We start from the raw sequence: 23,038 nt of genomic DNA, 5'->3' as shown, positions 1-23,038 counted from the left end.
TCAATGCGCTTCAGGGAAAACAGACAAATCTAATGTCATCTCTAATGAATAATGAACATGGATGTTGTTACCTGCTGAATACCATAGGTCCATCCTTGTTTTATGCGATCTTTAGCCCAAACATTATGAGCATTTTCAGCCAGTTTATCAACTAGAACCTCTAGACCAGGTGTCAGTTTCACATCAGAGAGGTCCAGTGGTGTAGGTTTATAACCATTTGCCATCATGTAGCTTTAAAGAGGAGGATATACATGAGAAAAGAATTAAGACAGAAAAGGCCAAACATTTCAAACTTGTCAATCAAACTTCATTTGGGCAGATAGTTCAAATATAAATATTTTGGTTTCGATGTTCAATATGTGCTGGTTTTACTTCTTGGGGAGTTTCATTTTTTTCAGGTCGTCTTCAGCATTCATATTGACTTGTGCAACATGGCATCCCAAAGCAAGCAGGGTCCTAAAAAGAGAATAACTTTCAGAAAACTGAGCAAATGATCAACAAAACACCATGGGCTATACTTTATGAAAGAAGTGAATAGAAGTGTCAAGTAATGCATTGCAATATTTATCAAAAGAAATGAATCTGTTCAACACCTCATTGAGCTGGTTATTGTATTTTGATCGAAATACTGCTGAGTCTAGAGAGTCTATTGGAATGAAATGAATTCCACGGCCACAGCTTATCAGTATTTACTGACATTACCATAAGCATTTTAATAATAATGGCCTTATCTACAGCCTTTTATTTGCAAGTCATTGCGGTAATACTCACTTCAAAGTTTCAGTTGACATTTGCAGGTTATAATTCTTTTCTGTTTCTGGCAGTTTAGAGAAGTCCACAAGACAAGGGTGCTGTCTCTTGTTGTCATCTCGGACCTTGAAAAAGAGCAAATATGTAAAAATTATCTGTAATCTAAATGCGACAAAATGCATTTCATACTACATTTATAAAAGTAAAAACATTCACAGAGAAGTAATATTTAATATTTGCCTATTATTTTGTACTCCTGCTAGGAGACTGATTTCAACTTTTAAACTACAGTAGCTGATGTTTAATATACACAACCGTACAAAAGTTTGAGGACAGCAATACACAGGTGCTGGTCATATAATTAGAATATCATCAAAAAGTTTATTTCACTAATTTCATTCAAAAAGTGAAACTTGTATATTATATTCATTCATTACACACAGACTGATATATTTCAAATGTTTATTTCTTTTAAAGGGGGGTGAAATGCTCGTTTTCACTCAATATCATGTTAATCTTGAGTACCTATAGAGTAGTACTGCATCCTTCATAACTCCAAAAAGTATTTAGTTTTATTATATTCATAAGAGAAAGATAGTCTGTACCGATTTTTCCCGGAAAAACACGAGCGCCTGGAGGCGTGACGTGTGGGCGGAGCTAAAGAATCATAAGCGCCAGTTGCGTTGAGGGCGTTTAGAAGCTGTGACAGCTGTGAAGGCTGAAACTGAACGAGAGCAGCAGCAGCAAGGACTCGCTCTGAGCGGGGCTCGAACCCGGGTCTCCGATGGGAGGCGGACGCACTAACAAGGAGGCAGAGATATTTTAAGCAGTTTTACTCACCACCTGTGGTTCCAACACACGAACGTGACCCTTTTTCGTTGGGATTGCATCATCCTTAAGAAATAAACGATGTGCAAATCCGTCATCAGACTGGGCTTTGTTTGTAAAACAAGCATTTTAGAAATGCAGGGAACAAACACAAACACTTGCACAACTCCGTTGATGCTCTGTAAAAATAAACTCCATCCACTGGTCCCTTAATGCTGTTTTTTCTTTGGTAATCTGTGCAGGGTTGTCTTGCCCTGGCAACCAAAAACACACTCCTTTTGTGACATTTCGCGACGCTCTCGCTCTGATCAGTGAATGAATGTCTGTGCTCAGCCTCTCTCTGCTCTGCTATACGGGAGCGCGCGCTCTTCCAGCAAATGTGCCCTCAGGACCCATATAAGGAAATTCCGCTCCATCTAACGTCACACAGAGCCATACTCGAAAAAAACTTTCCGAAACTTGTGACAAACCGGAAGGAGTATTTTTGGAACAGAAATACTCCTTCAAACGTACAACTTAATTTTTTAAATTTTGACCATGTTTAGCATGGGAATCCAACTCTTTAAAAGTGTAAAAAACTCAGTATGCATGAAATAGCATTTCACCCCCCCTTTAATTTTGATGATTATAACTAACAACTAAAGAAAATCCCAAATTCATTATCTCAGAAAATTTGAATGTAAGTTAAAACCAATACAAAGAAAGGATTTTTAGAAATCTTAAAAGTATGAACATTAAAAGTATGAGCATGTACAGCACTCAATACTTAGTTGGGACTCCTTTTGCCTTAATTACTGCAGTAATGCGGCGTGGCATGGAGTCGATCAGTCTGTGGCTCTGCTCAGGTGTTATGAGAGCCCAGGTTTCTCTGATAGTGGCCTTCAGCTCTTCTTCATTGTTGGGTCTAACATTTCGCATCTTCCTCTTCACAATACCCCATATATTTTATATGCAAAATTTACTTTCATCAGAGAACGTAACTTTGGACAACTCAGAAGCAGTCCAGTCCTTTTTGAAGCAAGACGCTGTCTGTTTTTCAGGAGTGGCTTGACACAAGGAATGCGACAGCTGCAACCCATGTCTTGAATATGTCTGTGCGTAGTGGTTCTTGAAGCACTGACTCCAGCTGCAGTCCACTCTTTGTGAATCTCCCCCACATTTTTGAATGGGTTTTGTTTCACAATCCTCTCCAGGGTGCGGTTATCTCTATTTCTTGTACACTTTTGTTTACCACATCTTTTCCTTCCCTTCGCCTCTCTATTAATGTGCTTGGACACAGAGCTCTGTGTACAGCCAGCTTCTTTTGCAATGACCTTTTGTGTCTTGCCCTCCTTGTGCAAGGTGTCAATGGTCGTCTTTTGGACAACTGTCAAGTCAGCAGTCTTCCCCATGATTGTGTAGCCTACAGAACTAGACTGAGAGACCATTTAAAGGCCTTTGCAGGTGTTTTGAGTTAATTAGCTGATTAAAGTGTGGCACCAGGTGTCTTCAATATTGAACCTTTTCACAATATTCACATTTTCTGAGATACTGAATTTGGGATTTTCTTGTGTTGTCAGTTATAATCATCAAAATTAAAAGAAAAAAGCATTTGAAATATATCAGTCTGTGTGTAATAAATTAATATAATATACAAGTTTCACTTTTTGAATGGAATTAGTGAAATAAATCAACTTTTTGATGATATTCTAATTATATGACCAGCACCTGTATATGTTTTTTAATCAATACTTTTATTCAGCAATGATGCAATTAAATAGATCAAAAGTGGAAGTAAATACATTTATAATGTTTTAAAAGAATTATATTTCAAATAAATGCTGTTCTTTTGAACATTCTAATCAGCAAAAAATTATGAAAAAATGTATCGGTTTCCTCAAAAAATTAAGAAGCACAACTGCTTTCAATATTTATAATAATAAGAGATGTCTCTTGAGCAGCAAATGTAACTAGTGTTTCTAACTAGTAAAATAATTCATTAGTGCTGAGATAGGGATTAATCAGAAAGAGAAACTCCAATACTAATACTGCCCTTTAATTCATGATCTTTAAAGCTCTTTAGATTGATGTGATGCGAGAGAGAATACTAAAGCATTTAGGACTGAATAATGGTGGCAGAATGAAAGTGGCATTTTTCTTGCCAAGCTGCTCTTGTCCTGTAACCCCACATGCTCACAACAATGCCACCTGAAGCCAGCTAAGTTTTATTAAAATCTGATTAATCAGAGACCAGCTGGGTCTCTGAAATATTTGTTCCTAATAAATGCTAAGATCCAGCCTCAGAAGTAACAGCAGCACTCAACCATAATTAATTTTTCTGGCAAGCTCTTGGACAGCATGCTGCTCATTAAGATTGTCTTAACTACTGTGATACTGCAAAGCTTTGTCATCAGAGAGCTTTTTCATTGTGCTCTGCAATTTCTGGAGTTACTCTCCTGCAGCGATCAGAGAAAGATATAAACAGGATCAAAGTAGTTTCCTTTTGCCCCTACTATCTGAAAATGGGATCTGCATCCCCATCTGCTGTGTTGCTACTTGGGATGCTTAAATATTCATTTAAACTGCAACCAAAGACTCTCAATTCAGGATGACTTTTCAATGATCCTCCTCTGATTTCCTCCAGCAGTTAAAGTCACACAGCAGAAATTATCCTGATATCGGTACTCATGCCATACATATTATTTTGAAATCCATATGCTAAGAAATTCTGATCATGCTGTTTAGTGTTTGTTATAGTGTCCACTTAAATGTTTTCCTACCTTGCCATACATCCAGCCAAGCTCTATTTTGTTCATGCCCCAGAGCTCATGGATGTTCTCAGCTAACTTGTCCCGTACATTTTCAAGATGCGGAGGCAGAACAAGCTGAGTCACATGACAAAAAAATAAGTGTCGCACAGTATGTCACTAAACATTTGAGCAACATAAATCAAGTAACTGTAAAATTATTATTACAAATTGTAAACAATATAAGAATTATTTTGTATATATTTCATTGTAAAATAAAAACAAGTACTTAATAATAGCAGTAATAATAACAAGAATTAAATTGTTAAAAATAAACATAAGAATTAATACTTTTTATAGTAAAGCTTTGATTAATCTTGGATTAATTGTGAAGCCCTGGTAGAACTTGAGTACAGATAGAAAAGAGTGTAAAAACATAGTGAATTACTCAAATACTGATAATATCTCACCTGGCTGGTGTCAACAGGAACAGGAATGAATGAAGCCTGGGAGAGGAACTCTGTGGTGCCCAGCAGATCTCTCACTCCCTCCAGGTCTCTTTTATAATCCTTCACAGGCTCCACACGCATCGTTTCTTTGGGAAGCAGGGCTTCATAGCACGGGGCATAGCCTGCTGGAGGCAGGAACTTAAAGTCTCCATGGTGACCACCCAACAAGAAACGGACCCTTAAGGAGAAAAAACACAAATCATGATCAATTGCTTGATTAATCCTAATAGCAACACTGGGTTGTCCCAAATTTGTTTGGAGCTGCTTGAGAAATCAAGTGAGTAATGGCCTGTCGCTGTTGATTGAACATGAAGTGCTTTAGGGCGGATGAATACAGCGCAAAAGAAGAAAGGGTTCATTTGACACAAAGCATAACTCCTTTAGAATTATTGCAGAAGAGCTACGCTCAGAGTAAAAATTGTAGAATAACATGTTGAATGATTGCTACAGGATTTTGTCCTCATTAATATTAAAATACACGTAAACTCAAAATTTAACCTTATTCCTTTTTGTTATTAATGTGAAACTCTTAATCAGTGTAGGGTACTCTACATTAAAGAAACTCACTTGACCCCTGCAGAGAAACTGATGACGGGAAAGAAGAAGCCGTCTATGTTGAAGTCTTCAAACATGCCTTGAACAGGCTGACCGTTAATTCGGAAAGACATGCTAGGGGCTCCGAGATCAAGACAACAGCTCACAACATCATCTGAATTCAGCAAGTGCTGGTTAATAGAGGCCACGGGCCGTGGGATTCGCCCTATCAGATGCGGAGAGAAATCATTCAGATGAAATCACGTTCATATTTTGCGTTTTTCATAATGTCATATTAGAGCAGGCAGTGAGGAACATGGGAAAACGGTCTTAAATGTACCTGACCACAGATGAAGCCCATCAAAACCGTAGGAGTAAAGATCGTCACCCACACCATTTCCTCCCCAGCCCTCTCCACCCCCAGGATAGGGGGCGTAGCCTTTGGTGGTGGCCCAGCCAACACGAAGGTGGGTGGGCTCATTGGTCACATAGTGGTCTACTTGATCGATAATCAACTCAAAGTACCATTTCTTATACTGTGCCGAGCCCTCACTCATGCCCAGGAAGATGTTGGGTCTCATACTGTAAACAGAGTGTATTTTTAGTGAAAAACAAACACTCTGAATAAGAAAATTGAGTGTTTGTTTTGGTTTGTATACCTTTGGACATCATTGATCAATCGCGTCTGGAGCAGAAGGTCTCTCCTAGGAAGCAGGTGGTCACAGATGAAATTCTGATTGGCTCTCACAGCCACACCATTGCAGACACAGAGGGAACAGAGAACATCCAGAATCTGCAAGGGAGTACAGCAGACATTTTAACAATGCTGTTATTGCTTTAAACTCATTTTATACTGCACATTTTCCCTACACACACATTATAGTCTTACGCCTGCATATTCTCAAGTGCATACTTGAGAGGGTTTGCTAGCGTAACATGCAGTGCAGCTCCTAGAATGTTTTTACGAGTTAACATGACCCACATTTTATAAGACAGAGGAATTCTCAAGTCAAGTAGCAGGCGTCTACACCAGAATACACCTGCCCCTTGTTAAAATCTCTGCATGTTTGCCCCACTTAAACTAGGTTGACCATATGTCCTCTTTTTCCCAGACATGTCCTGGCCAGGATTCCAAAATTGCCTAAAATGTCCAGGAAAAAATAGGATGAATGGTCACCCTTCCTAAGACCCCTTCGAGCAAATTTTTTGATCATATAAACTTACACTACCTTTCAAATGTTTGAGGTCAGGAAAATGTAATTGATCAAAAGGTAAAGACATTTAAAATGTTTTAAAAACTCTGTTTCTAATGATATCTGAAGGGCCTTGTGACAATGGAGATATATTAAAATAGAAAACGGTTTACTCTGTTTTTGTTATAAAATAAATGCAGACTTGTGAACATAAGATACTTTTTTCAAAAACATAAAAAAATCTTAACAACCATTGAGTTTTGAATGGTAGCCTTTATTTCCCAAAAATAGAAAAATATGCACTAAATGCAAGGTAGACATGAGGGTTTATACATGAAACTTGTAAAAACTGCATTTTCAGCTCTTCATATTATATTTATAGTATTCATTGCAACAGGTATAAGTTTCCATCTTAAGGCTTTGGATGGTCAGCAACATCCTTTATATTGTGTGTGTGTGTGTGTGTGTGTGTTGCAGAAAAGGCAAATGCTGACCTTGTGGTTGCGTCCATGCTTGTACAGCAGAGAAATAATGGATTTGATGTGGGCCTTCTGGATGATGTTCAGAGATTCTGGACTCTCGATTAGGATACAGTGAAGCACCTCTAAAATGCCTGTATAGAATTGCTTTATTAATATTGCACTGCAGTAAACACGAGGGATGATACAAGCATTATATAATCTGATAGCATAGAGTTGTTTAAACAAATTACTATTGATTTTTTTTTTATGAAAATTGTCTAGATGCTGCTATGAATCTGTAATACTGCTGTGACACAGAGTTTGAGCTAAAATCACTGATCTGTGCAGATGCTGATGGTTGATCGCTAAGTTTGTGTCCACATAAGACTGGTTAATGTAACACCTCTATAATCAGTGTTAATGTATGTGTCCGATTTGAGGTATAGTGGTATTTACCTGATGAGGACTCCAGGCGCTCTAGCTTGCTGACTAGCCAATCCAGCTTGCGAGAGAACTGTGTGCAGTTGGTCCTGTTGCCTCGAATCAGAGCGGCTAATGGACAAAAATCAATGGCAATAAGCTCAATGTTACACCATTATTCTAACATACCTCACTCTAACACCTGCAAATCCCTTTCGCTATCCTTCACACAAGGGTTCCCACCTAAGTGGTGATATTCTGAAATTAATGCACCTCTGGTCTGAGTAAAATACTAGATGGGAGTAATCTTAAACTAGACTATATTTCCCAGAGAGCAATCAATCAAACTCAAGCCCAGAGCTAAAGGCACTTTGTGGAGAGATTGTCTAGGCAGTTTTGAAGCCCAAACGAAAAGAGGTGTTTCCTGAGGCAGCAAATGCATCCGTACGGAGATGTTAAAAACTGGCTGTTGTCGCCAGCATAATGTATCATGCTACTGTTGCCAGACAGACTCAGCACGGCACCTCTCGAGGGTGACCTCAATGATTCTGAACAAGCAAAATTCAGAACGAGCCTCGATGGGGGTTCTGATAAATGCCGAGCTAGTCGAGGTGAAGCGAGAAGAGCATTCACACTGGCTGGATCCTTATGTGATGTTACAATTTCATGCAAAATTCAATCGCAAAATAGATAGTGTTCTGTAAAAGAACAAAAGTCCAAAGACTTTCAATCACCCCGAAGCTACTGTGTTTTTTTAATGGATCTGTGGCTAACACAAGCTCAAAATATTTTCATATTTTATTCTACAACATAAAATAAATTAGAAATACCCCACTCATGATTTTTTGAGATAATCTCTTGAAAAAAGCAATTGCTTCTAACTGGCTAAATGGGACTACAGAGGAACATTAAACATTATTACGTCAAACAGGAAAATTCATCTACACTTTTACAGCCTCGTTGTGTTTATAATAATTTATTTAAAAAAATTCTAGCTTATAAATTTTTAAATAGTGTTGTCACAAACTTAGTGGTGGTGAAATTAAATTATGTATTTAGGCTTTGAAGTTCAAGTGTTCATTTGTGAAGATTATTTTGATGACCAAAATGTGTAAGAAATATAAAGCTTCGTAGCTCACAGAGTTTATTTTCTGCAATAATCCTAAACCCAATGATCTTTGCAATAATCTTTTATCACGAGTTCAAGAGTCTAGAGTCATTCCTTTAATTGTTGCAAATAAATTCCATCCTTATAAATCCGACTTACCATTTACAAATTTCAAAACTGTTGTGTTTTAAAGACAAATATGTTCCAAGGATACTACCAGGATTCTAGCTCAATTTGTCTTCTTCTATCTGTATACTCTAAATAGAGTCAATTCAAGATACAAAAATACATAAATACATGTAAAATATATTTACAAAATGCTAATTAATCTAATACTAGATCTAATTAATCACAATTTAATCACATATCAATTTTGCTGAGAATATACCCCCCATAATTTCACATGATATTAACTTATTGTTTGCTGAACTATTGTATAAAATCTGCAAATTATAAAATTTGCAAGCATGCAGATAATAGATAGTAAGTGGAAATAATTACTTTTATTAGGTGTTGCATCTGAATAAATGTTTAGAGATTATTAAAATGTTTATTTGAAGCTTCAGATTTTGCATTATGATTACTCAAACCTGAACACACACACACATACGTCCTCAAATACTATGATAAAAGTCTGCCAAGTTCTTTCTTTATGATATCAGTAGTTAAAGAGTCATTTAACCTAAAAATGAAAATTAGCCCACGTTTTACTCACCCTCAAAGCATCCTAGGTGTGTGTGTCTTTCTTCTTTCAGAAGAATCCAATCAGAGTTGTATTAAAAGGTATATTATTAAGGATGCGCACACTTTATTTCACGTCTTCTGAACTGTTCTGAACGACCAACACCCACTTAGCCCGAATGGAAAGGCTTGGAGGTGGTCGGACAATTTTTAACATAACTCTGATTGGATTAGTCTGAAAGAAGAACGTCACATACACATAGGATGCTTTGGGGGTGAGTAAAACAGGCTAATTTTCATTTTTGGGTAAACTAACCCTTTAATGATAACTCAAATTTTGTTTAAAATATTCTTGTCAAGTTCAGTCAAGTCTAAAGTCATTTGAGGTCTAACTTGAGTGTCCATCTCTGTCTTGAACAAGGTCCTCTTTTTCTAACTGTTACTCCATAAATCAGGCTGAGAGTCAACAACAAGGTGATAAAAGAGAACAGAATTGCTATTTAACTGCCTCTAATAACTGTCATTTCTCTCCATCATCACCCTCTGTGAACAGCTGAAGGCTGTGGACATGGGATTGAATTCTTACCCAGAAGTTCATAGAGGAGGTTGAGAATGTCCTTCCACGCCTCTCCGGCCTCTTCGCCTGCTAACTCCTCAAACTCAGCGGCACTGTTGTACACATTTAGGCGATCGATGCAGTGCGAGACCAGGGTTAGCATTCCCTAAAATGATCATAATAAGTGTCAGCCTGTTCATTTGTATCTAAGTCTAATAAGACACATTTGAGTTGTATTTCACCTCTTCTTTGAAGAGATCTTGGCGCTTGATGAGAGATCGGAGCTGCCTCTGTTTCTCCTCATGTTCGAGTTCAGAGTCAGGCTGCTGGAAGTACACGATGAGGTCATCGAGGGTCTGCACCACTTCACACACAGGCAGTGTCACCTCTGTTGATTTCTCCCCATTCAAACCATCCAGACCTCTGAGAAAAGGATAATAATATTAAAATGATCATATTAAACATTAGGAATTAAATAATGCTGTCGTTTGGTATTCTTGTTTCAAATGGCTCTCATTTACGATGGGACAAATGTTTGCATTTGAGCAGTAAGTTTGGTTCTGCTGTACCTGATGAACTGAGTGAAGAGGCGGGTGGTGTTACGAATGATGCGAGCCGCCCGGGACTCCTCGTGCTGGCAAAGCTGCAGAGTCAGCCCGTCATCCATATGGCCCTCAGGAGACAGGACAGCCTGCACACATCGTAAATGACTTGGAATCTATCTTGAACCAATCTGAATTTTTTTTTTTTACCTTATAATGTTTTACACATTTTTTTATTCAATTTTGCACCCCAGATTTAAAATTTGGTCTCAAGAGTTTTGTACACCACAGTATCAGATTATGTCGGACATTCTGCTGTGTAGATACTGTATCTGTATCAGCACTGGCCATTTTAACCCCTATATCGATCTATCACCAGTGTTGCTATAATGTACATTGAGAGAGGACAAACATAATCATCTTTGCATTTAATTCACTACTGCTCAAAGTTTGGGGTCGATAAGATTTTTACTAAGTTTTTAAAGAAGTATCTTATCTTAGTTTGTCCAAATAGTAATATTATTAAATATTATCACAAATTAAAATAACTATTTTATATTTTAATATACTTTAAAATGCACTTCACTCAAAGGTTAATTTTTGGCAGCCTTTATTCCAGGATTCAGTGTCACAGAAACCTTCAGAATTAATTCTCATATGCTGATTTAAAGCTCAAGAACTATTTTTTATCATTAAAAATGTTGAAAATAATATATTATTTTATATATTAAAAATACTATTGCTTCATGTTTTATGATTACTGCACATTGACTACATAGTGTACTAGTCAATACTGGTTGTTATATTGCTTTCATCAGTTCTTTTCTAATTAAATTTTAAAGATTGCCTTTGGGTTTTATCTTCAACTTGGCAATTCCTCCTCACAGGAAAGGCAGAGTCTGTACAGCAGACTTCATAAGCTACAAAAAAATAAAAGAGTGGTTCAATATTTTCAAAGTGAAAATCGAACCGAGTGTCACCAAAGTTACGACTTTGGCTGACTGGGCTGTGCGTAAAGGTGGCATGCTTTTTCTGGCCTTCAGCCCAGAGCTAAGCTGCATACCACAGTGCTGGAAAGATGTGCAGTCCATGTGAACATGTAATCCTGACCACTCCCCAAAAACACACTGTCACCATGTCTACCTCATTATCACATTTAAACCATGGCCTCGTATGTCCTACACTCTACACAGAAGACACTGCGGTTAAGCTTGAGCCAACATTAGACTATCCTGTGTGCCCCATAATCTTTAACAGGATCATAAATTAGAACACATGATGTCATTAAAGATGTATGTGCCATTCAGAGTTGTTGTAATCATGTAATTGTGACCTGGAGAGGGAGTTCATTGATAGATTCAGCCTCTCACCCTTCTCTTCGGTGGTCCCAGGCGAGATGTTTTGGCATCAGGCGCCAGGTAGGACAACCACAGGCCCGTGGACACATGCATGATGAAGCAGACCGAATCGCCGTATTTGATCTCTGCGACCCCCATACCATCAATATCACGCTTTGGGCCGGAGTCAATCTTTTCCTGCAAAGGGAAGTCAAATTACATGAGTCCTGCCATTTCTGTGCCAACTATTGTTATATGTTCAGTTTGGACATTCAAAGTCAATGATTTACTGAGCCTATTTTAAGTTTTATTGAGATAAAATAGAGAGTAGGACAGCTGGGTTTGTGACCTCTCAGCTTGTTACAGCAGACGAAGGCTAATGAAACTCCAATATACAGTAATAATGCAGTAATTGGGAAACAGGTGTAGCAATTACACAGTCTATTAACTGACTAGCTGAGTTACACTCTAATCAAGCTAATTTGTCCAGTAGTGGATGGGGAGTAAATTCATTGATTCATCTGATTTATAAAATTTTTTAATTAAATTTAAGAAAATGTTACTTAAGCACAAAGAAAAGCAAAAATTACAATGAGGCAAGTATAGTGGACAATGTTAGAGAATTTAACAAAATAAGCTTATAATTTTATAGAATTAAAAAAACTTTTAAAGTTTTTTTATATTTTATAAAAAAAAAAATTAGTCATTTTAGGCATCATGTTGCCTGCAACAAAGTTGCAAAACTGGATGAAAATTTATATAGGAAATTTAAGTAAAAAATGTTCCCACACTACGCTGACACGTTCACTTTATTGTGTCTCCACTATTGGAACAGTGTGTACTTTAACATATACAGATGGACCATTTGCTTACATTATAAGTGCCTCAATGTTGACCGGAGGTTTTTTTTGGAAATCAACATTATGCCACAGATACTGTTGGTTGAGTTTAAATTATATTCCTTTAACGCATGGACAACTTTAAAATAAATGAATCTAACCTTGCTTGCCCGGAAACAGAAGGCCGTTGCAGTGGTGTCAGACTTCTCTCTGTCCAGCAGTGTCAGGCCCTGGTCCTCTGTCTGGCCCAGATAGTAGCCGGTGGAGAGATGGCGGAGGCGGAAGGGCTGACCCCATCTGATGTGACTCCCGCTCCAGCTACAATTCAGGAAAAAAAGACTCCCCTGTGAGTATGCATCTTTTTCATTTTCCACACAACTTATTAAATATGAGTTTTTAAAGCTTAATCAATCTATAGGCCTTCGCAGAAGATTAGATAGACTGATTTACTAATAGTCATGGATTAGATGCACCGCTCACTGACCTGACTTTGAACTACCCTTTTGGGCATAATTGGAAAAGACATAGGAGGTACAACAAGTCTGGGTCATCAAAAATTGACTGCAGTTAACTGCAACCCAAAGGGAGTGTGTGTGTGTGTGTGTGTGTGTGTGGGCACAAGAAGGTACGTTTATGTTTGATTTCACCTTATTCGAAGAGGCTCCAGTCTCCATAAAGACCTTGCCTTGGACCCTCCTTTGCCGGTCTCATAGTTCACCACTCTATAGAAGATAATGTAATGTTCTATCAGACCAATGGATGCATGGATGGATGGATGGATAGATGGAAAGATGAATAAATGGATAGGTAGATAGATTCACCTCTGTTGCTCTTGGCTTTGCTCGGATCCTGGTATGGTGAGACTCTCATCATGACCACGGAACAAGCGTAACACATTCCCACCCAAAAGAAATCCTACAGAGACAAAGGAACAGTTTGACAATTCCTAATAACAACTGTGCTTTTAAAAGTAGTACAGCAAAGACAAAAGTCACAGATTTTTTAACTCACCCACTTCCAAATTGCTTCTGGAGCAGGTAGGCTGAACGTTCCACAGTGTTTGCATGAATGAGGCATCCACTTGTATGCTTCCATTGGACATGGAGAGGTGCTACAAAAGAGAGAAATACACAAGTGTTTTACTAAACTAACTATGCATGCATGTTTTTGCTTGAATAAGCTTGTAGAAGAGGACAGGAAAAGAGATGCTGACATGTGCCCTTGATTCTGCCAGCCTGTCTGTGTTGTCAGGAACTGATGATTTCTGATGATTAATGATTTCTGAAGGATCATGTGATGTATTAAAATAGAAAAGAGCAATTTGAAATAGTTGTACGTTATTGTATTTCATAAGACCACCAAATTTTGTTAGGGGTTAAAACCTTTATTCAGGGTTTTAGACCCCCCCCCCCCTCCAAATTACCCATAATTAGCACCCTGTCAATCAAATATAATCCTATACTCCCGTGGGCTTAAAGTATGGGGTAAAACCTTTTTTTGTCTCTCAGTGCATCTATTCTCCTCATGTACATCTAGAGTGTTCCGTTGGAAGGCTGAGCACGTCACCATGACAACTAACTTGATTAAACCTGATGGTCTCCCTCTGTATGAAAGAGGTATATTAACTGTCAGCACATCTGCTGAAGCCATCTTGCCAGACACAAATGAAATTATAATGAGAAATTATGGAAGAAATTGTTCTTTTCTTTTTCTAGAGACTATCAGCCTACGTACTTTATATTTGCATTGCTTGATGTTAAAAGATTATCTGGGAAATTTTAAGCACTTAATGTGGGGGTCGAAGTCCATTAAAATGAATAGATCACCCAAAGTTTTCCATTAAGCGGTAGTTTGTAAGGACCATGCCTTTAATGCTACAAAATACCCATTAAACAAAAAACACCTTTAAAAACTAACACACCATTTTTTAATTCTGGATGAGAAAAAAAATCTATCTGTTACTCAAAGCTATTGTGTGCATTTAGAAGATGTGAAGAAGTGCATGAGTCAGATGGACTATTTTAGTGTTTTATTGAAACTTTAAAGACGTGCTCACTATGATTTGATGTTGTATGGAAATAGCTGCATGGAAATTGCTGCATTGCTCTTTTAACCTCAAACACACCAGGTACTCACCAGGTACCTCTCAGAGGATACGCTGACCAAGATGAGGTCATCTCCAATGCGCACCTTCTCACCTTCTGACCTCTGCTTGGAGGCCGGGTGAATTGTCCACCAACAAGCTTCCCCTTTTGAAAGTACAAATCATCAGTTAGAAGAAACTGATTAGATGTAAATAAAGAGACAAACTATCAATGTGCAACAGCTGTCAACGATTCAATCATCCTTTGACATTGATAAACTAAGATCACCTGTAAGACCTTTCGGGTGTTTACAAACTTAGATGTTGATACTGATATTCATGTTCCTCTATTCTGGGTGACACAATACACAAAAATAGCAAGATATCTGTGTTTAATTTTGGAAGCTTGGGAATTAGTCCTAGCACTGCATCTGTTAACTACGGTTCAAATGTCAATCGCAGCCGGAAAGAGCCTGAAGCCTGAGCATTCATTCAAAAATTAACACTGTCCATTTTTTACTGATGTAGTCCCATGAAGTCCACCTATACAGAGCACTGCATATGTTACATGTTTTGTTATTTAAAATAAAATAAAATAAAATAAAATAAAATAAAATAAAATAAAATTAAATTAAATTAAATTAAATTAAATTAAATTAAATTAAATTAAATTAAATTAAATTAAATTAAATTAAATTAAATTAAATTAAATTAAAACTACCTGTCATAAATGGGCCTTGGAAACTAAATAGAATTAAATAAGTAATAAATTGACTAAAACCTAAATAAAATTAAAAGCTAATAGAATTATTAAAATTAATTAAGATTCAAATGAGAATTCAAAATATAAAAATACAAAAATAAAAGCTATTTTTAAATATTAATAAATACTAAAACGGTATATAATTAATACTAGAATAACACTGATGTTGTTACCGGTTGATTCCTCTTGAAGGCCAACATCAAAAGAAAGTTTGTCTGTCAGAGACCTGGAAGTCTTCAGGCATGTCAGATACTATGGGATGACAAGGAAACAAGTTCTGCTAATAAATCATAACAAATAACTGCAGCACTGCATCATGGGTAAAGACCCCCAGAAAGCCAAGTTCAGTAAGCTTCAATCTTTATAGTTTATCTATAATATAAACAGATCATTAAAACATAAGCCGTCCTGTCATTGGTGATGTTAAAGCATTTTCACTACTCCCCATCTACCCCTAATATACTGTGGGGAGTCATTGATCATGAAGTTGCAGTGTGTGAGCCGTAAGCTGTGACATGCCGCCTAATCCTTCTCCCAACTGCTTCAATTGGTGTGGTGCATTCTCACCATTCCACTGAAGGAATGCCTAAGGAGGATGGCGTGACCGTAGAGCAGTGTCCGATGTCCACCTCCCTGTGCTGCCTACAGAAGGGACAGTAAAATGCTGTTAGGAACACAAGGCAAGGCTTCAGAGACATGAACAGAATGGTCACTGCTAAAATAAAGAGTCACTGAAACTGAAACATTGACAATGGGAAGAACATGCTGGATGGATGTTAAAAGGAAATTTCTCGTTCAGTTGGTTGAACGAGAACAAAATTTCATTGTTGTACCGTAGATGAGGAAATGTAAGGAGTGTGAGGAAAAAATTGCCTAAAAAAGGCCCACAAGAATGAGAGGATCAGAGTAAATATACTTACCCGTCTTATAAGCCTCTGAGTGCATGGGGGAAAAAAAGATGTTTCTCTTATTTCAAAAGGTATAGAACCTAAGGTAAAACATTCGAATTCTGCACCTGGTGAAATGGTTCATTAATCTTTCATGATCAATGATAACAATTACTGTAACATTTGTGCACCATATTTTTCTTCTGACTTTTTGAGATTTGAACACCATTTGAAACCCTCACCGAAAGTCCAAAAACAAATGATTTTGACGAAGAGGAACATTAAAATGTGTGTTTCATACTCCCAACGGTTGCTGTAAGAGTATGTCTGCAGTCTTGCTGAAACATCAGATGATAAACAACAGTCCTTGGCTGAGTAACTGTGATACCGCACAGTTTAGCTCCATATTTAACCAGAAACTGCCACTTCTAGACAGTTTCCGGTTGTCTGCCTACTAAAAATGGCAAGATCTTTGGACTGCTGATAAAAAGATCAAGAAAGCATCCTGATGTAAAAAAAAACTGAATGTAACTGATGAACTTTCACAATTCTTTGAAGAATAGAATGTTCAAAAGAACAGCATTTGTGTTTTGTAACAATGTGAAAATCAACTTTGATCTGACTTTAAACTTTTGAAAGTTAGTGTGGTATATAGTACACTACTAAAGTAGAATGGTATACTACTTCAGAGATGAAAAAGAAGCAAGGCATCCAAAGACGAAACCAGAAAAATGAAGAAATAAAAAAATAAAAAATAAAAAATTATGGAATGTGTCAAGCAACATTCTTTCTGGAATCGGCATTCCAGATCATTTCCTCGTCACTGGTACTCCTGAAATTTGACTGTTAGAGTCCAAATGCAAGAAGAAACACAGTTCACATCTCAAACAAAATGGCATTAAACATTAAATGAACTCATTAAAGAAATGGCACACATCTGTACGATTTTTATTGTGCACTACTGTATGGTATGTAACTCTGCTGCATAATGCTTCTACAACAAATCTTATTCTCTCCTAGACATTAATGTTAGCGCAACAGATACAAATCACCAAGCCAATAAAATATATGCTGTGACAATCTTATTTCAAAAGGCTGCAATAAAAAAACATGAAATATCAAGCATGCCATTTTATGCTGGAGGGAGGGTAAATAAAGCATTAAAACATGCTTAGCCAGTAGATTTTATATTGGTATTTGCATTATTCAGGGACACTAGGTTCTAGGTTTGACAAGTTAATTAATCTTCTTTGGGCTAGAGGAACATTTTCACACTCTCAATCATAACGTAAAAATGAAGACAGGGAGACAAGTCTGAGATAAAGGACAGAGACCTTGATTCTTTGACAGAGGTAGCATTGTGAACAGTATAAATTGGGTTATGCCATGAGTTAAAGCAAACTTAAAAATGCAGTTTAGTTAAAGTGGTTGGGATACTCAAAAAAGGAGCAGTAGGTCTAATTATGTAAGTTATATTTTTATACATAATTTAGGCTGACATTCATGCATACTGTTGGTCAAAAGGTTGTGAACATACCCAATGGTCACGATCAGGATTCTTGCAAAGATGAACAAAGATACAAATATGATTAAAAAAAGGCAACTGGAAAACCCTCACCATTTTAGCACATTTAGTTCATTATGTCTCTCTGCACACCAAATTAATTAATTAAACTCACTCTAGCTACTGTTTTTAGAAATAAAAATCTAATATTGGTTGGATACTGGATTTAATGAACTGGATGTTGCCAAATGATGAGGCAAGCAATGAGCAAAAACACTTGAAATAACTTCTGTAAAATGAGTATTTGTAAAGTAAATTTCATAAAAAATAAAAAAAAGATTATATAGGATAAAAAAATAGAAAAAAATGTAATTTAATTATTTAGGTGACTGAAAGCATAATAGATATAAGGAGCGGTGTAACTAGTCTATGCAAAGCAGAAGGTGAGGTACCATATTATCATATACATTTTTAAAAAGCTGTATACGATTACAGTATTTATACATTTATGACAATACATACCTCACCTGCATTTGTTAGTAAGTAGATGTTTAAATGATTAAGGGATAATGGATCTGCATTACTATCATCCTGAAGATCTAAAGCAATTATGGCCTCTGAAGACTAAAGACCAATTCCTAAAACTCTCCAAATCGAACCTGCAGGTGTGAATTTTAGTTGTGATTTGTCTACTACAAAATATCAGTGTCATTATTCTTGATATCTTACTCTTAGTCATATAGAATGCAGAAGAACTACAGTCAATGGAGTAGTTTTAGCAATATATCTTTATATGTCTTTCCATGACCATTACCATGACCATGACCAGTGCACCATTATACTTCCCTATTGACACTGAAATGCACTCAAAGGTAAAAGGTTTTAACTATTCTTAGTAGAAGATATATTCAGCATAGTAACCGTGTAATGACTGTGATTTGTTACTTACTCCTTCACCATTCTGCCCGGCGAGCATCTCCTGTAGAGCCCGCACTGAGAGCGACTGCTCCAGCACAAAGTTACAGATGCATAGGTCAGGAGGAAAATACTGTGGGGGAGAGAGAAGAGAAAGTGTATATGTAATTAATAATTGGTAGAGTGGTTCTGTTTACAAATTAAAGCCCTTCATTAGTCCAAAATAGATGTTTTGTTTTTGATATGTGTTCATTAGGATTAGCTTGAGAGGCCAGCAAGGATTAACATGGGCAAATGGTGAGCTCCACCCTTGGTCTAGAGAAGTCTTCTCCCACCCTGCATCTGTTTATTAGATTGCTATTTAAAGCCCCTAGACTGTCTGGTTCAGCTATCCTGAGGAAGTGAACATTCTGTCACCTTCTGATAACTAGAGTCTGAGTCATGTACAGTCTTACCTAGTGCATACTTTAAAAACCATTTTCCTATTAACATCTTCCTTTTGCATTAAGAATTTTGCATTTGGACTTGTGTTTCTCTTTGTCTTTGTGTGTGTGTGTGTGTTCATTACTTTCAGGTGGTGTTCATTGGGTTGGTCGGCAGGTGTGTCGTTACTATCACACACGTCATAGAAGCTTGTGGACCAAATCCGATGGCGCGCTGCCGGGTTTAAAAAGGCCCATTCACAAGAAGCACGGAAGATTGTTTTTTCGCCAGATTTCAGCCAGCTCATGTGAATTGATCTGTTCCTCTGCCTCCAAAGTCATGAACTCTTGTTAATGTTTCAGTTATGCCTAGTCTCTGTGATGTAATACTCCTTCGTGTTTGTTAACTCTGACGTGGTATTTGCTTGTGCGTGTAACATAATCTGGTTTAGCGCATTTAAGTGTGTGCTACTGAGTTTATTCTGCCGATTGGTGAATGTACAGCGTGAACCAACGGTAGGCAGTTTGTTGGAATTGTTAGCTAGGCGTAGAGTGATCGCCACTGTTGTATTTATGTTTGTTAGTTAGAATAGTTTATCTAAGGCGGCCAATCCGCTGAAGATTTCGGGGTTTATTTCTACATTTTACTTTGCTAGTTAGTTTAGAGGTTGGGTAAACTAGCTATGGTATTTTTGTTTTGATTGTTAATTAATTTGGCGACACTCTTGTATTCTATTCTTTATTAATATTTTCACCTTTTATATTGTTTGTTTTGGTCCTGGTAACTGCATCCACTAAAGATTAAACGTCTTGTATTATTGAAGTCTGGTCTTTCTGGTTGTTCTTTTTTCTGCTTGCTTTCATAGCAACAGTAACTCACGCAAGTGTTGCGCAATCATCCCGTTTAACATCTTTGAACACGTAACATTGATTAATAATATAATCAAAATTAAACATATTTTTAATTAAACACTTTTTTTTAAACAAAAGTGAAACATATAGGCACCAAAAATGTCAGAAAAAAAATGGAGTTAAAGAGTTGGAAAAAGGATCACCTCGTCCTAAAAATGACTTGTAAACTCAATCAGGTGTAGCTAATCACCTTCTCAATGGCACACAAACCATTTGAATTTCAGCTGTGACCAAGCTGTGGTCATTTTGATAAGTTCAGAATGAAATGAGCTTTCCTGGAGCATTTCAGTAGTGCAACTGAAGCAAACAATCACCTGTGGCTGGCAAGGCACTATCAAAAGATCTCCAGGATACAGTTGTGGACAGGCAGGAGTCAGGAGATGGATAAAAAAGAAATTAAAAGGCTTTATCAATGCCGAGAAGCACAGTGAGCTCTTATTAAGAAGTTGAAGGTATTTGGAACAACATCAACCCTCCCTGGATCAGGACGTCACTCTAAACTGGATGAAAGAGCCAGGAAGAAACTGCTCAGAGAGGTGACCAAGAGGCTTACTGCAACCCTGAAGCTCGCGGTCATTGTGTGCATGTGACAACAACATCACTAATTCTCCAAAAAAATGACTTGTATGGAAGTGCTGCAAGAATAAAGCCACTCCTCAAGAAAGGCCACATGTAGTCATGACTGAGCTTTTCTGAAATGTACCTTGAAGATTTGGAGGCAGATGAGAGAAAAATTTAAGTATTTGGTCTCAACACCAAACAATATTTCTTGCGGAAATCCAATACAGCCCACCATCCAAATATCAGCATTCCTCCAGTAAATCATGGAGGCTGAAAATATTGTTATGGGGGTGTTTCTCTGCAGCAGGGACTGGAGCACTTGTCAGGATAGAAGGAAAAATGGGCAGGGCAAAAAATCATCAAATTCTTGAGGGAAATCTGCAGCCCTCTGCCAGAAAGATGTCAGTGGGAAGAAGGTTCACGTTCCAACATGACAATGACTCAAAGCACACAGCAAACCTGACCATACAGCGGTTAATGGAGAAAAAGGGGAATGTCCTTGCATGGCCTAGTCAGAGTCCAGAATTAATAATTGCAGTCCACGAACGATCCCCATCAAATCTAACTGAACTTGAGCAGTTCTGCAAAGAAGAGTGGGCAAATATTGCAAAGTCTAGATGTACAAAGTTATTATAGACAAATCTCAACAGACTACAGGCTGTAATTAAAACAAAAGATGGTTCAACAAAATACTTACACCAGGAGGTGATACTTTTTCCAACTCAGTGATTCTATTTTGATTTAGTTTTTTTTCTGACATTTATTATCCCCCATATGAAAACTGCACACATTAGACTTACGAATAAAAACTTAATGATCTGAAATACTACCCATATACTGTATACAAACCCTAACCTCTATATATGGCTTTTTACTTAAAACACCTTTCCATTTATAGTTTTAAAATATACATCTGAGGGTTATTATGAGGGTTATTCATTGGGCATTGCAAGTGAATCCATAAGCATTTATTGATATGCATGAAAAAGACCAATACTTTGTATGATAACAGAAAGATTATCATAATTATCCACCTTCATTTTTACAATGTAGGACCAAGGTCAGGCTCAGTAAATACACTGCATATAACCATATAGATGCCCACACATCTTCTACTGCCTTGCCTCCTGATGCATAGAAAATATGGTGCAGAGCACTAGGATCAATTGCTGTTGCCATGGTTTTCAACTACATGAATCTCTTCCCATTAATTTGATGTATTGCTAGAGGACAACATATCAAAGGCAAACATTTTTTGAACCACTGTAAGACTCCTTGTTTCACTCTACATGTATTTTTAACCATGAAATTTTATTTCCTAAGAGCTACATTATTTAATGCATTCTTAATCAGCACACTGAAAGAAAAAAACATTTTGTGTAATATTATGCTCTTCTATATTGTAGCTGTCTAGGCACCAATTAAAGGTGTTTTCTAAACTGCTTTGCTTCAATCTCTGCCTTGTAGTTTGTGTGGGGAAGTTTACATTTATGCATTTAGCAGATGCTTTTATCCAAAGCGACTTGCAGTGTTTTCAGGCTAACATTTTACCTACATAACGTGTTCCCTGGGAATTGAACCCCTTTTGTGCTGCCGTAATGTTCTACCACTGAGCCACAGGAACACGAGTTCAGAGATATTGAAGCACTGATTAGTTTCTCAGAACACATGGGGTTTACCTTCGCCTCTGATGTGGGCTCTAGATAACACAGGCGGTTGCCTAGTCCCTCTGCGGATAGGCAAAACTTGCAATTCTCCTTCTGAATGGCGGCGACACATCTGCAGTACCACTCATCATCCTGCCAAGACAAAAATAACAAAATATTTAACTTATGCTTAAAAGTAAAAACACAACAAACACTTTCACTCAATGTAGACCTAAAAATCTCAACACAACTTGAAGCTAAAGTTTGTAATTTCTGTGAAACCAGCATTACCAAACAGCACAGCAAAATAAGGTCTGTTTTCAAACAGGTTTCCTAGCCACTCCTGTACCTGCCATTTGCCAGCCAAACAAATAGTCCCCACCCCAAACTCATACCATTGGCCGAGACGAGTTGGTTAGAATTTTTTTTTCTGGTAGTGCCCCAGTGTTTACACTTTTTAGGGAATCCGGTCTAAAAATTCATTACTTATAGTAAGTCACATATTAGAAGAGAAAATGAGAAAGTGTTTTACCATTGAAAAGCATTATACATTACAGTTACACAATGTTCAATAGCAACAAAACTGTTAGATAAAATAGCTATCAATAGCTAAACAAATAAAAATAGCTACAGATACAAAAAAGCACTTAATAAAAAAACTGAACTTATCAAGCCCATTAAAAAGAAATGTAATTAAAAAGCATTTAATATCAAGACATAAACAAATAAAATAAATTTTAGTGATGTAGCATCTAAATTATCACAAACTGTCACTGGAGGAAAGGAATAAGAGTCGAGACACAATGAATCTCTGTACACCCTCAATCTCTCTGAGTAGTAGGAGGAATATATTGATTTCTG

General features: G+C 37.2%; 1 protein-coding gene across 1 annotated transcript in view; it reads right to left on the bottom strand.

Moving 5' to 3' along the window:
* The window catches only part of ryr3 (ryanodine receptor 3), a 65,003-nt gene extending 42,693 nt beyond the window's left edge, over positions 1-22,310 (bottom strand). The window contains exons 1-24 of the mRNA XM_026233304.1: positions 22,211-22,310; positions 18,671-18,769; positions 17,755-17,775; positions 15,898-15,972; positions 15,504-15,582; positions 14,621-14,733; positions 13,496-13,595; positions 13,306-13,399; positions 13,132-13,206; positions 12,646-12,802; positions 11,679-11,843; positions 10,336-10,457; positions 10,009-10,189; positions 9,797-9,932; positions 7,458-7,553; positions 7,035-7,153; positions 6,007-6,140; positions 5,688-5,929; positions 5,381-5,573; positions 4,775-4,991; positions 4,338-4,442; positions 772-875; positions 373-456; positions 72-231 (exon numbers count right to left, since the gene is read on the bottom strand). Coding sequence (XP_026089089.1) covers positions 72-231; positions 373-456; positions 772-875; positions 4,338-4,442; positions 4,775-4,991; positions 5,381-5,573; positions 5,688-5,929; positions 6,007-6,140; positions 7,035-7,153; positions 7,458-7,553; positions 9,797-9,932; positions 10,009-10,189; positions 10,336-10,457; positions 11,679-11,843; positions 12,646-12,802; positions 13,132-13,206; positions 13,306-13,399; positions 13,496-13,595; positions 14,621-14,733; positions 15,504-15,582; positions 15,898-15,972; positions 17,755-17,775; positions 18,671-18,697 — 2,799 coding nt within the window. The 5' untranslated portion in view covers positions 18,698-18,769; positions 22,211-22,310. The remainder of the gene's footprint in view (positions 1-71; positions 232-372; positions 457-771; positions 876-4,337; positions 4,443-4,774; positions 4,992-5,380; positions 5,574-5,687; positions 5,930-6,006; positions 6,141-7,034; positions 7,154-7,457; positions 7,554-9,796; positions 9,933-10,008; positions 10,190-10,335; positions 10,458-11,678; positions 11,844-12,645; positions 12,803-13,131; positions 13,207-13,305; positions 13,400-13,495; positions 13,596-14,620; positions 14,734-15,503; positions 15,583-15,897; positions 15,973-17,754; positions 17,776-18,670; positions 18,770-22,210) is intronic.
* Between the last annotated feature and the right edge of the window lie 728 nt (positions 22,311-23,038).

Source organism: Carassius auratus, chromosome 45, assembly GCF_003368295.1.
Source record: "Carassius auratus strain Wakin chromosome 45, ASM336829v1, whole genome shotgun sequence".
Lineage (NCBI taxonomy): Eukaryota > Metazoa > Chordata > Actinopteri > Cypriniformes > Cyprinidae > Carassius > Carassius auratus.
The sequence above is the reverse complement of the archived record's forward strand: the minus strand, read 5'-3'. Positions and strand labels throughout refer to the sequence as shown.